Source organism: Rousettus aegyptiacus, unplaced genomic scaffold, assembly GCF_014176215.1.
Source record: "Rousettus aegyptiacus isolate mRouAeg1 unplaced genomic scaffold, mRouAeg1.p scaffold_m13_p_10, whole genome shotgun sequence".
Classification (NCBI taxonomy): Eukaryota; Metazoa; Chordata; class Mammalia; order Chiroptera; family Pteropodidae; genus Rousettus; species Rousettus aegyptiacus.
In genome coordinates, this window is record NW_023416285.1 from 52,957,575 (window position 1) to 52,972,507 (window position 14,933).

At 37.8% G+C, this 14,933-nt stretch overlaps 1 protein-coding gene across 3 annotated transcripts in view; it reads right to left on the reverse strand.

Moving 5' to 3' along the window:
• Positions 1 to 3,965, reverse strand: part of MOB1B (MOB kinase activator 1B) — a 48,762-nt gene extending 44,797 nt beyond the window's left edge. Inside the window, exon 1 of one of the 3 annotated variants that reach the window (XM_016132943.2) lies at positions 3,779 to 3,965. In XM_016132943.2, the coding sequence (XP_015988429.1) occupies positions 3,779 to 3,792 (14 nt within the window). In that variant the 5' untranslated portion in view covers positions 3,793 to 3,965. Of the gene's footprint in view, positions 1 to 2,350; positions 2,945 to 3,778 lie in introns of those variants that run through there. The other 2 variants (XM_016132945.2, XM_016132942.2) reach the window with 2 other exon arrangements.
• Positions 3,966 to 14,933: the final 10,968 nt, after the last annotated feature.

Consider the following 14,933-nt stretch of genomic DNA (forward strand, 5'->3'; position numbering starts at 1 on the left):
AAGACTGCTCTTAAAAAAACAAGACCTATCTAAATACCACCTTTTTATTAATTTTATCAATTATACAAAAGGCAGTATGAAGCATGATCTCTGGACTGCTAGGATTCAAATCCCAGACACACCATTGACTGGCTACATAGTTTTGGGCAAATTATTTAACCCCTTTGCCAGTTTCTTCATCTGTAGAATGCATTTTCCTGCTAGTTACTGAACTGAGTTAATGATTTAAAGCATTTAACGCTTGACAAATAGTACTCAGCCAGCTCTTTTACTATTATCATCCTCTTCTTTTACAGGTGAAGATACTGAAGCACTAAAAACAGTTAAATCATTTGCCAGAAAACAAAGAGAAGGGGAAGGGGAGAGAAAGAGGAGGGAGACAACAGAGAGCAGATAAAGAAACACATAAACGCAGCCTAAAACCTTGGGTCTCCTTTCCTAAATCGCTATTCTTTGGAAAAGATGAATGGAAGTTATCCAGCTTAATGTTCAATAAATACTTCCTTTCTTCCTTCCTTTCTTAGCCTACCTCATTGTTTCTTCCTATACAGAAATAGACATGGTTTATATTCATTCATATCCCTAAAGCACCTTTCCTACAGACTTCCACTTTAAAGTTAACTATATTTGTTTTAACTCTGTTCCAACTAAATAACCTTACATTAGGAAATTACACCTTGGTCTTCTCCAAGTCAAATGTTTCTATGGAATTCCATCAATTACCCAGACCAATAATTAGGCCAGTAATTTGAAGTTGGTGATTTTTGCCACTTTAGCAAAAAAGATAAGTAAGATATGGTACTAGATCACATCTAGCTTCAAAATTCTACAGTCTCTTAGACGAACCTGAAAATGGAGAATTTACAGGCAATTTCATGCCTCCATGATGTTTCCCCTGACTGGAATCTCCCATTATCCCCTCCCCTTTTAGAGAACTCTTGTTATACTTTCCATTAAATATCCATCACTTCTTTCATGAAATCTTCCTCCATCCCAAACGGAACAAACTGCTCCATATCTTTTAGATCTCCATAATTGCATTGTATATATTAACAGATGACTTTATAAACTATCTAACATCTTTGGAGTCCCATATCTTGCACATAGAAGTTACTGAGGATGTGTTTTGAGGATGTGTTTAATGATTTGAGTCTACAAAGTTATATTAGGTTCCTAAGAAGTTCCAGGATGTACTACCTGGGAGTTTAGCTGAATTTGAAGATAAACAGGCCAATCGACAGCATAACTAGTTTTGTCCCAGTCAGATCCACATATGCAGTACAAAGTTATTTTGCGCATTTGTTTTAAAAAAAAAAAAAAAAACTACACAAAGCTATCACTGCTACAGATCATCTGGACACTTTCTGGGGATCACTTAATCTACCTCACCTCCTTATCCAAAAACTTTTTTACTCTACTTTGTTCCATGGCATTTAAAAACTCCTACCATACTATATAATTCACTGATGTTTGGTGTTTATGGTCACTTACCAGAACATAAGCTCCACTAATGCATGAATTTTTATCTATTTTGTTCACAAATGATACCCAGTGCCTATATCAGTGCCTAGCATAATGAATGATGTTTTTTAACCAAAATTCTTTCCTTTTATCTTAAAGCTCTCAAGAGTTATAAGTAATCACCTTCATAACCCTATCTCACATTGCCGTTGTTTCCTCAGTTCCATCCATTTATATTAGTTGCTTTACAAGTAAGCTTCCAAGAATTAGAGGAAAATATTTGTTATTTAACTCCTCAATTGCAACTCTTATTTTTTCTACTTACCAACTGGTACAGAAATAATATTCAGGAAACTATACCAAATAACAAATAAATGAAATAATCAAACTTTGTTCCTTCACTTCAGAATTTAAACTACAAGAGAACAAAAACCAAAACCAAAAATTGCTAAACTAACTTCTTGGATTGTCAAGCACACAGGCTAAATATGTTGAAAATATATTAACTGACACATGTGACCTAACTGAAAAGTGTGTCCCAAATTGTACAAACCCTCTATTGTACTATATACAATAGTTATGGCAAGATTTTTGTTAGGTGACTAAATATGCTTCAAGAGAAATGAATTATCCCTTGCGTTTCCATAACTATTAAATACTGAGCCATGTAAAAATAGGATACTATTGTATTTGTATTCAGAAAATACCACCAAAACCTTGTCCATCTCTTAGTTTCAGCCAAATATGGTTCTTCCCTGCTTCGACCAATTTAGCTGAGTTCAAAGAGACACAGGCCATCAGCAGCAGTCATGGACATCATCTACATTAGTATTTCAAAGACAGCTTTTAAGTTGTTGAACAAATCAAACATCAGCAATGTAAACTATACCTAAGATGAAAAGCTTCAAGCTGAGATGTCTGGATATGCTGATTCAAACTAAAATAGGAAACAAAGACTTTCATGAAGTCACCCAGTTCTCTCATCTATCACAGTCTACCTGAAAAACTCAAAATCAACTTCTAGGATGAGCCTAAAAAAGAGATTTCACAAGCTCAAAGGTGTTAGGCAAATGACAGAGGCCAGGTTCCCTGGACATATTAGAAATATTAGCAAATCTGCCTGCCTGCCTGCGTTAGTCTTCTCTGATCACTCAGTTTTGCTTAAACACCCTAAAAAGGATTAATATTTTACATATGAGCATGTGAAAGTAAGGGCTAAATTTTCACGATTCTGGTGATAATGTTATAACTAAAAATTATGGAAGGTGGGGAAGGAAGAGAATCAGAACAGAAAATAATGTTTAAACGCTATTTTCTCCACAACAGTAAAGGAGTGTATGGGGTGGGTTTCCATCTCCATGTTTTTATTAGTTTTCTAGACACATATTAAACATAGGTGAATGACAAAGAAGCCTTCAAATGGCAAATTCTCCGGGGTGTAAAGTCCTGTTTTCAGAGGACCTGAGGCTTGTCTGTTGCCTCTATACTCCAATCTGGCCATCCCATCTTTCTGCCCATACCCTCCCCACCCTCAAACATGCCTGTAAAAAACGATAAGTGAAATAACCACCAGCACAAAATGTGACGTCAAGCTGGCATTTACAAATGATTTGCAAAAACAACTGGCCAGTGGATCTACTCAACCCGGGGCACACTACCATACCCTATTTGGTGGTTGCGTGAAAAGAGAAAGTTCATATTCTCAGACAAGTAAAGAGTTGCTCTAGACTCCAAGACCCTAGGCTGTCACCAGGGGATCCAGACCCGTAAACGACCTCGTAGTGTTACATATACAGGACTTGTCACACCAACTGCCCACTCCTAAAACCTAACAGGGAAGTTAAAAGGGTCCTAGAGTGACGGGTGGCGCGGGGTGGGGGGGGGGGACAGGGGGAGGGTAGTACAACGCTCTTCTTCCGTGCTTGCGAGCCAGAAAAAAAGCAATTCGCAGGCGAGACATAGACGGGCGGCTGGGTACGCATCGGATATGGGTCATGCCGGAGAGTAGGAGGTATCTATGCAGAGCGTGCAAACAAACGCCCAAAAGAGTGAAGGGAGAGGCTGGGGTAATGGAGAAATGCGGACGCAGGCACCGGGGTGGGTCGGGACTTGGGGTCCAAGGGAAAAGAGCCTCCTTTGGTGCTGGGGGGATTCCACGCGTGCTGGAAGCGGCCGCGGAGGCGGCAGCGGTCGGGCAACGCGAGCGCTCGGGCGGGTTCGCGGGGACCTGCTCTGCGCTAACGCGGGCCAGGCGGGCGGGGGCCCACGGCCCAGGTCGCCTGAACAAAGACGATGCGCGCGGGGCCTGGCTACTCACAACAAGAAGCTCATGTCGGCCGCGGCGTGGGCTGCGGGCTCGGCAGTCGCGAGGCCTCGGGGCGACGGCGGCTGCGACGGCGGCCACGGAAGAAAGAGGAAAGGAGAGAAAGGGCAGGAGAGAAGAAGGATGAGGAGAAGAAGGGGAGAGCCGGCTGTTAGGCGGCCGCAACTTGTTCGGCTTCTCTAGTTCCAGAGGCAGGCAGAGGGGGCGGAAGTGGGAAGCGCACCGCTCGAATCACTCAATGGGAGGGGAAGGAAAGAGAGGCGGGGAAAAGGCCGCTCTCCTGCCCGCGGAGAACAGCCGCAGAGGCCGCCGCGCTGCACCCCTCTCCGCCTTCTCTCCAGCCCCCTGCGGCCCCCACTCGCAAACTCTCGCGAGAGCGACGCGCGCCCCCTCCACCCCTCGGCCTGCCGCCTCCGGCCGCTCACTTTCTGGACACCTCTGCAGCATGGGGCCTCGCCCCACGGTTACGCCTGGGCTGGGCTACCAAGCCCGTGGAGGCCTGTCCACCCGCTTAGTGGGATGTGGCAGAGCGCTCCAGCTACCCGGAAGGAAGTGGGGCTTCAACTCCGGGATGTCAGGGTCCTGCAGTGAGGGATGGAATTGCCACCAGAATTCTGCCACTGTGGGTGTCCAGCAAAGGATGAAAGGTTATGGAGTCTCTCTGCCGGTACATAAAAACTGGAGAGAGTTTCGTCTGGTTGGAATGGTTTGGGTGTGGTTCTGCCAAAAGAAATGAAAGGATCTAAATGAGTTTTCAAGGTCCGTGTCGTTTTATGGACATAGTTTAAAACCCTGAACTAGGAGACAGTGTCCATCACTGGCTGAACGGGCAAGTTGGGTAGTCATCAGCAGCTGGAAAAATGCCGTGGTGACATAGTCCAAGGTATGTGGAGCATTCTTAAATGGATTATAAAGCCTTGCCCTGGGCCCCATAACTTTGTGAAATGCAAGTTCCTCTGTGAGGGAGACTGAATCGTTTCTAGATTCTAGAATGGTTTGTACATCAGAGTGCCTAATGGTTACCATGGACTTGGGCCCCATATATGCTTAATAAGCATTGCCTCTGATGATCATCCTTTCACAGCATTATCTATTTCGGTACCCATTTATTTTACATAAAAAATGTCCATCATCTCTACTTACAACACCCATCAAATCCACAAGTTTTCAACGACTCTGAACAAAACAGGTGTAGCTATTAACCCACCTTGGGCTAAACAAACTTGAAGGAGGTGCCAATGTGAAATGTAGTCTTGAATTTATTCACTATTTGTTTGACATTCTGATAAATCATTTTTAAAAACAAGAAAATGTTGAAATCTTGACAATCACAACAGCAGAGGTGACTAGGATAATTTGAGAAGGCTTTAAGGCTCAGAGATGCAGGAAAGGAAGCCAAAGGAGGATTTATCTTAAAATAATAAAAAATAATAGGTATATAATATAAAAGCTCTGTGTTCCAGAACTTGATATGTTATTAGCTTACTATGTAATTCTTGAAGGGTCTTCTGAAAGTAAAAGTTGAATTACCAACTTAGGAAATTAGTTTGGAAAGAGTAAGTCAGAACAGCAGTTGCACCCCCTTTGAAATAAGGGCTTTGGATTATTACATGATCTTTAAGATATCCTCCTGTTTTAAAATTCTGTCATGCAAGGGACATTCTTCAAATGACTGGCAGTCAGTTCTCATCTGCTCCCTGATTTGGTAGGCTGGTTTATGTAGCCTTTTGCTTTTGGTCTAACACAGTTTAGATGAATCCTATAACACTAAATCAAAACGATTGAAAGAGGAGAGAATCTGCAAAAATACCTGATGAGTTTTTCTTTATCATACCACTAATACAGCTTCCTAAAATTAATAGCTGATAAAATGTAAATATATTGGTCCTAAAAATTACAGCAGTGTTAATAATACAGAATATATTTCCAGAGGTTAGTCATTTAAATCAAACAATGACTGTCACTTAAAATTATTTATCACTTCAAAAACATTGAGAAATCTATAATCAAAGCAAAGGTATATTCAAATAGACATTTCTAATTCCAATTTCTCTTTCACCAATTCACATTTTATACAACTCTCTAAAATTTCAGTTTCAAGAAGTTACTCTCCTAATCAAAATTATTTTGTTTATAAATCTTCTTTAAGAAGCAAGATTCTTAAAATTTGTATTCTATCCACCAATTTAAAAAATTGGAATTATATTGGAAGTATTAGAATTATACCATGAGTAGATAGAATGTAAGTGGGTATATGCCCTCAAATATCTTACAAATTCGTTTGAGTTACTTGCTTGTCATAACAAGTATATTTATATATATAAACAAACATGACATTTATAAATTGTGGTAAGATATGAAATAAGTAGAATAATGTAATAAGGAGTAATGGTGAAGGAAGAGGATCTAATTTAGATTAAGTGCTTAAAAAAGGCCTCTTTAAGGAGGTGATATTTTTTGATGAAACCTGAAGGAAAAGAAGGAGCCAGGCTATCAGAGTGCTAGGGGATGAGCACTTTCTGGCAGAGAGAATAACAAGTACAAATGCTTTAACATAAGAAACGCTTAAAGCCTCTTAGAGACGACAGGTTATGGCCTGGGCAGAGTGAGCGAGAAGAATGACATCAGACAAGATGTCATGTAGGCAGGGCACACTGGGGCTCAGAGGCCTAGGCAAGATATTTGGATTTTATTTTGAAAACATTGAAAAGTCAGAGGAAAAGGAAAATAAGAAGGAAAATAAAATAATCTGAATAATATTCTATTTTTTTAATTTGGAAAATTTCAAATATATTCAAAGGGGAAGAAATTAGTATAATGACTCCATCACACAGCTTCAACAATTATCAGCTCATGATCCCTGATTAACTTTTAGAAAGATCACTCTCTTTCCTTGTGGAGAATGAACTAGAGGAAGCCAACACGTCAGAAGGTAAACTAGAATTTTGGAATAGTCCAATTGTTTCTCAACAATTGTGATTTGTTTAGCATAGTGTCATTAATATAAAAAAGAAATTAATCTTAAGGTAAAACCAACAGTGCTTGGTGATTGATTGATTTTGGGGATTGGGGAAAGGAAGGAGTCAAAGATTACTCCTGTTTGTTTTGTTTGATTGTTTTTGCTTTAGCAGCTGGTAGAAGGTGCTGCCATTTATTGAAATGGGGGAAGATATGAGTCACAATTCTGGGGTAAAACTAAAAGTTCCATCTTCTATGTTAACTTTGAGATGTTTTGTAGACATCTAAGTAATGTCGGGTAGAGTTTTGACTACTGTGCAAAGACTAGGGAGAGCTCTGAACTAGAGGTATTAAAGCAAGAGTCCTCAGTAAATAAACAGTATTTGAAGCCACAGATGGGCTTCCAAATAGGAATTTTATGCTAGATAAGAATAGACATAGCAAAGTGTTACCTTTAAACATCTGTGTTTTTTCTTTCTTTACTTCTCTTTCTAGATACCTTAGATTTCTGATCACCATTTACCTCCTCTTCTTCAGTTGTATTTATAGTCTCCTTTTTCCTCTACAACCTTAAAGAAAATTATTCATCGTACTTTTTTATCAGATAAGTTAATCAGTTTCAATGTGTTTATTATGTTCCCTTCACATACAAAATACCAATTAAAGCAAGTTTCTGAATAGTAGAGGAGGGAAATTTTCTCCTTATAGAATTTAGTTTTTAAAAAATGAAGTAGGAATGATTGAATTATTATTAGAATATCTCCATTTTTTGCAGCCCCTAATAGACAGGTCTGGGTATCAGTCATCAATGGCTGCTAGTATCACAAGAGAGACGGCCACATTTTACGTGCACCTTAATGAAAGAGTATATCATCACCTGTGAAAAAAGTCTTGCCAACAAAAGAGAACCTGAATCTAATTAAGCTTCTAGATCATATTTACCAAATTATAGGAAATACAAGAAACAGAAGAATATAGTAGAGAATATGTTAAATGACACCACGTGGATGCAATGGGCAAAATCCAAACTGTGGGTAAACTATGCAGAACCCAATTTCTTCAACAAATGAATTGCAAAGAAAAAATAGAACTGAAGGTGAAACCTAGAGATTGAAAGAAAAAGAGATATCAATCAGTTGTAATGTGTGGACCCATTTGCATCCTGATTCAAACAAGCAATCTGAGAAAGAACAATAACAAATGTTCTCCAGACTGATTATTAATTGCGGTGATGATGTGTGTTTTTTAAAGCCCTTATTTTTTAGAAATATGAACTGAAGTAATTACATATGAAATAATATACCAGGGATTGGCTTCAGAATAATGTGGAAGGGGGAAGTAGGAGTACAGATGAAATAAGATTGGCCATGAGTTGATTATTATTGAAGCCAAGTGATAAGTATATGAGGATCATTATACTGTGCTGTCTAATTTTGTTTAGTTTTGAAATTTTCCATAATAAAAACAAACAGCATGTTTCCTTTTGAAAAGGCCTAGAAGTGTCATTAATGATGTGGGTTTTAAATTTGCTGATCTAGAAGGTGATTTTTTTGGACTAGAGAGTGTTTCCCTTACCTACACATTAGCTGGCTTTTTCTGCCTATATGTAAAGGTGTTTTTGTACCTATTAAACTAAAAGCAAATGCTATTAATGCTAGAGAGAAGAAGTGCTGAATTAAAACTGTGGCTAAATCTGGGCTTCAGTATTTCTTGAGTAGCTGTTCTCGTCTGATTCAGAAGTGTGATCTGACTCTGAAAGAATAGATACGTGAACAATAAATACTAGAAAAAGTGTACCTGGCCAACAAATCCCTAGTAACCTGATAAAATGCATTCTATTGTGCAGAAGTGTTTTGGTTATGTAATATCTAGATTGATGTAATTATTCCATCAAAATAATGTATTACATAGGACTGTTTTTTTGGCTACCATTTGTTGAACATTTCTGATGGGCCAATCGCTCTGCTAAGCTTTTTATTTATTTTTTCTCTGTTTCATTTATCCCTTATACTGCCCCATTAGTTTGATATTAGCTGTTATTTTTCTCCTTTTATAGATAAGGAAACTAATGATGAAAGGTTATGTTTGTAATTTGCTCAAGAACATGTAGCTAGCGAATATACTCTTAATTCAATAAAGTCTTTTTACCTTCCCCATTTCCTAGGATGACCTAAATTAGAATGAATATATCTAAATGAATTTTGGCATGTGACATAATCCCAACTTAACATAGCTTGCCGTTCCACCTGTCCCTTATCTATGCTATTTAGATTTTAATTCTATATTTTCCTTCATTAAAAACAAACCAATGTATGGTTATACATGCTTCTCAAGGATGTATTATTTGAAAATAATAGAAAAGATTGGTAACATGAGAGATTGGTTCATGAAGCTTGGTGTCTCCCAATGCATTCATTTATCCCTAAAAGCCATAAAGCATAAAAACATAGAGCTTATTTAACATGTTAAAATGAAAGAAGGAATCTTCCACTGATCTCAAACCTAACCCAATACTCTTCCCTTCAAGCTGTTTTTTCTTTTGAAGGTGATGTTTGTGCAAAAGAATGATTGATTTAAAGGGAGCATGAGGTGAAAATCATTCATTTATTCATTCAAAGAGTATCTACTATGAGCCTCTGTAAGCAGGAAAAAAACAAAAAAAAAAAACCAAGGATATAATCCCTGCCATCATGAATCCTAGAGGTCACTGGAAAATGCAGGCAATCAAACAAAAGCAAAATTGGAAATTGGATACGTATCAGGAAGGACAGGTCCATGTTGTATCTGAGTGTACATTGCAGGGACCTCACCTATTTGGTGGCCAGAGAATCGGATCCTGTGTGTTCAAAGAATAGTATATATTTACTCCTTGAATTTAAATTCCCGCTATATTTATAAGTAACATAATTTAATAAAACTACTTCTCTGCTGGTCATTGCCAGCCCATTTTTGGTGTTTTGAAGCACCACAATATAAATACTAATTTTTATTTTTGAAAAGGCAGTTTTTTAGAACTTTTTAGAAGGTTCTACTTACAGTATAATTTTGAGGCTCTTAGTCCATAGGACAAAAGTCATAAAATATTTCTTGCATGAACCTTGCACTTGTTTAATAAATGTTGAATAAATGTTACTCTATTGAGTTTACAACTGTCTGTAATTAATTGTTTTTCCCATTAAACTTAAACCATCTAGTCACTTTTCTAGTCACGTGCAGGGGAAAAGGAGGAGGCCGAGTCCTTTTTGAGCCTATTCAAAAATGTTTTCCCTGATTTGATAGGACATTGCCAAGGTCAGAAAGCCTAAAATTAATTCCACCAGCTGTGTTTTGGTTTGCTTCATATAGCATATGGGCTCAGGAGGTTAATCTGCTAGGCTTGCTTGCTGCTTCAATCTGCTGTGCTCTTAAAAGTTTGTTTGCCTAGAGTGCATGTCGTGCACCAAAGTGGTAACTAAGCAGCTGGAAAGTATTTGGGGACTAAACAGATAAGTCTCTCCATTAATCTCAGAGAAGCCTAGCAACAATGTGGGGTGTGGGGAGTGGGGGATGGAGACGGCGCTAGTGAGTAGATCAGATGAGCGGCTTAACTTTTAACTTTGCTTCAGTTTCCCAGAAAACAGGCTGCAGATGTGCTGTCAAAGACCTAGAGATGAGAACGTAGGTTCAAGGAGTTCATATTTTTAGCCCACCTATCTCCACCAAGGTTCTTTAGCGTGAAGGACCATATATAGACAGAGAGAGTATCCCAACTGGCTGCCACTTAAAAATATCCTAAGAATCAACAGCTGTTACTTTCACCCACACAAATTCACAGTTGGCTTAATTAAATAGTGCCTGTTCTCAAGAGCTGCAGCCCTTGGGTTGTGCCCCAGATACTTAGGCAGCTTCCTCCACCCCCATTCCATTAGAGTAAATTAAAGTAGAATGGATGAATGAAAAGGATCAGGTATGACCACTTCAGAGTTTACATCAATGTAAATAACAAATTGTGAAGTCAGACCTGCCAATCTCGAACCCCTGCCTATATGACCACTGGACTCCAGGGATCCTAGGCAGTCCCTAGGCTTGGCCATTTATTCTCTCTTGCTCTTGCTCATTACCACACCCTCTTCTTGGCATCTCTCTCATGTTTTCTATAATTGTCTTAGTCACAACCATAGCAACCTGAGCAGGCCACAATCCTCTTATAGCTGGAGACATGAGATACAGCTTTACATACTGTAATTCCCCTGTGCTTCACCAACAGGAATCTCGTCCCAGACAGTCAAACCATTTGTTTTTCCTCAGGAGAAATATTCCAACCCTCCCAAAATATCACCATCCTTAAGATCTGTGTGGTATGAGGGCAACCAGGAAACATCTGTAGAGAAGTCCAAGGTAATCAATCCTACTCTGAAATTTGACCAAGTATTTTCAAATCCCTTATTTATAGGCCGTACTCTGTATTTCCACATCAATCATTCCATTTCAGTTCAGGATAAAGGGATTTAGTAAAATAAAACCATAGCAGGCAAAATTTCCTACCCAAAATAGAGCTTTTTAAAAAAAAAAAAAATTATTATTAGTTTCAAGTATATAGTACATTGGTTAAAGATTTATATAATTTATGAAATGATCCCCCAATTGCTCCTTTTCTTTTCTGGCTCTGCGCATAGCCATTACATTACTGCTGACGACATTCCTTATGCTGTACTCCCCCATCCCCATGGCCATCTATTAACTACTAATTTGTACTTATTTAACCCTTCACTCCTTCCTCCCAGCCCCCCAACACCCTCCCCTCTGGCCGTCACCAGATTGTCCTCTATATCTGCGATTCTGTTTTTTATTAGTTTATTCTTTTTGTTCCTTAAATTCCGCATATAAGTGAAATCATATGGTATTTATTTTTCTCTGTCTGACTTATTTCAATTAGCATAATAACCTCTAGGTCCATCCATGTTGTTGCAAATGGTAGGATTTCATTTTTTTTAATGGCTGAGTAAAATCCCATTGTATATATGAACCATAACTTCTTTATCCAGTTGTCTGTTGATGGGCATTTAGGTTGCTTCCATATCCCAGCTATTGTAAATTATGCTGCCATGAACATAGGGATGCATAGATCTTTATGAATTATTGTTTTGGGGTGCTTCCAGGACATGAAACGCATATCCATTTTTAATTTTTCAAGAAGCCTCCACTGTTTTTCATAGTGGGATGGTAAGTGGTACACAAACATAGCATTATATAATATTGAATCACATATTAGGAAAGTTATTACCTTTTAAATTCACTTTCTTCTGATTATGTCAAGGAGAAAGTCTTAGTTTGGTGCTAGTGTGTCTTTTAACACCTCTGTAACACCTTTTTTTTAGAGCACAGGCTCTAGATTAAGACTTCAGTAGGCAATAATATATAGCTAGATCTTAATAACATTTTACTCTTACTGACTTTATGTGTTCTTCTGCTACATAAGGCATGTGATACTGGTTTTCATTTGTAATAGTGAAATAAAGTAGAGCCCGTTGGTTAAGCTCAGGATCTCCAGCATCATACTATCCAGGTTCAGCTACTAGCTGTATGACTTTGGGTAAGTTAACCCTCATTTTCCTCACTTGTGAAATAGGCTTAATGGTAGTATCTACCACATAAGGTTGATGAGTGAATTAAATGAGCTATTGCATGTCAAGCACATAGAACAGTATTTAAAATATACTTCTACTCAAAAATGTTAGTTATTTGAAGTTTGAGAGAAAATGAGCTGATTTAAATCAGGGTTTCTCACCCTTGGCACTGCTGACAGTGTGGACCAGATAAGACTTTGTTGTGGGAGGCTGTGCTATGTATCATAGGATGTTTAGCAGTATCCCCACCCTCTATCCACTAGATTCCAGTAGCACCCAGTTACAAGAAACAAAAATGTCTCCAGACATTGTCAGATGTCCTCCTGGTGAAAAATCAACCTGGTTGAGGATCATTGAATTAAAGGAAAACATTAGGTTGAAAAACATACTTACCTATGACAAATCTAAACATGTTATAGAGAAAAACTGAAGTTTCAGAAACACTGCTTTAATACAGTGATATTTGAAATTTAATTCTTAAAGTCAGAAATGGCTATTTTTATATGCAGGTTTACGACTGCTCTAAATTTCCTATCAAAGCTAAAAGTCATTATAATTCTTCTAAGTTATAACAACTTAGAAGGGGCTGAGCAAATAAATACATGAAATCCATCTTTATTTTTCTTTGACCTATTTTTTTCTTCTGCTTTCTCTGCACATATAATCATGAACTGACTAGACGACATCCTTTGTCAATACTTCTCTGTTCCCCCCGCCCCCATCCACTATCAGGGGTGCTCTTCTCTTCCCCTAAGGCCCTATTCTCTGCCTTTTGAATACATGGAAAAATGTAATTGATCCTATACTCGTTCGTAGGTTTTCAGCTAAAGGCTGCAGAAAACTGAACCCTTGAAGGGTCGAAACAATGAGGAAATTTAATGGTTCACAGAAATGAAGTTCAGAAATTGGGAAGGTGTCAGGTAGATGTTAGTTGAATGGCTCCAGCTCCATTTCTCTACAGTGTCCTTGACTTTGCCTTTCTCAGTGTGCCTGCTTCATCCTCTACTTAGTGGTGGATTGACTACAGTAGTTGGGACTTCATATTCACATCCAACCATGTCCAGAAGACATTGAAAGAAATTTGTCTCTAAGTTACCCAATGCTTTATCAATTAGATGCCTGAAAATCTCTCTGAATTTCATTAGTTTACTGGGTCGTCAATAGATTAAATGAGACAGTATTAGTAACAGCACTTTGTAAACTGATATGTAATCGTAAGATATCTTTTCTCGGGAGGTCTTTTTTTTTTTTTTTTTGAAGAGTTATAAATATATTCATCTAGATCATTCATAATAAAGTTTATTGTGTGAAGACTCAGAACACCATGAGGAGTGAATATCAAAGAAACCCAAAAACTGGTGCCTTAATAGGGCCAAATAGGTCTCAAGGAGACCTAGTGAGTGATTCTAGACTCAGGACAGCTCTGGAATACCCAGCAGCACAATTCATGGACCTTGATTGCTCTCCATTGATATAGCCTGACTATAATTAATGTTTCTACTTTCTTTCTTCTGTCCTGTCCCCAAGTGGCAAATAATTTCTACATTTGTCATTCGAATTGCCAGGATGGGGACAGTGATTGACTTAGCCAATAACCCAACTAAACCTTTTACCGATGCCAAGTCAGAGGCCCCTGCCCAGCTTGTGGGAAGATTGCTCTTATTCTCCATGATTGATAATGTCTTTCAAAGCCTAAATGAATGCCATTTCACATTACACAATGTGTTCTTGCACAAATCAAAAAGTTAATTAAAATAAATGGAAAGATACCACTATTGTATGAAAACATCAATGCTCCCTAATTAAACTATAAATTTAATGCAATTCTCTACTCAATAAAAAATACTCATAGGATGGCAATTTTTTTAAAAAAGATAGGTTTATCAGAAAAGCTGAAATGGACAACTTTAGCCAGGAAAATTCTAAAAAAATAAGAGTAATCTGCAGGGGGGAATTGCCTACCAGATATTAAAACATTATAAAGCTACAGTGTTTAAAAACTTGAAAAGAAAGCTAGATCAATGGAAAAGAAGAGAAATAACAAATATAGACAAAAATATAAAGTCAGTGCAAGAAAAATAGATTATTCGGGAAATGGTGACGGGGCAACTAGATAGCCATCTGAAAAATCTTGAAGTCCCTAGTTTAATTTGTTATAATAAATGCCAAATGGATCAAAGATCTAAACATGAAAATTGAATCTAGAAAAAAAATTGAAAAAATTTTTGTAATTCCATCAGGGAGAAAGCCTTTCCAAACTTGACATAACTCCAGAATGCAAACCCACACGGATATTGACAGCAGATATTGATAAATTTGATAAATGAAAAAATATAGCCAATAATGAAAAATATAACAGAATTTTTTAATTGACAAATTGAAGGAAATATTTAGAACATACTACAGATGTAGTGCTTATTTCTTCGCTTGTAAGTCAATAAGAAAAGGACCACAACACAATTTTTTTAAATAGGGAAAAATGTACCTAAAAAGAATATTCTGCATATGTTAAATAAATGAGACAGATCTGTATGAAATTATTTTAAATGACCTTTATCAGAGAAAAAAGCAGATACAAAAAATAT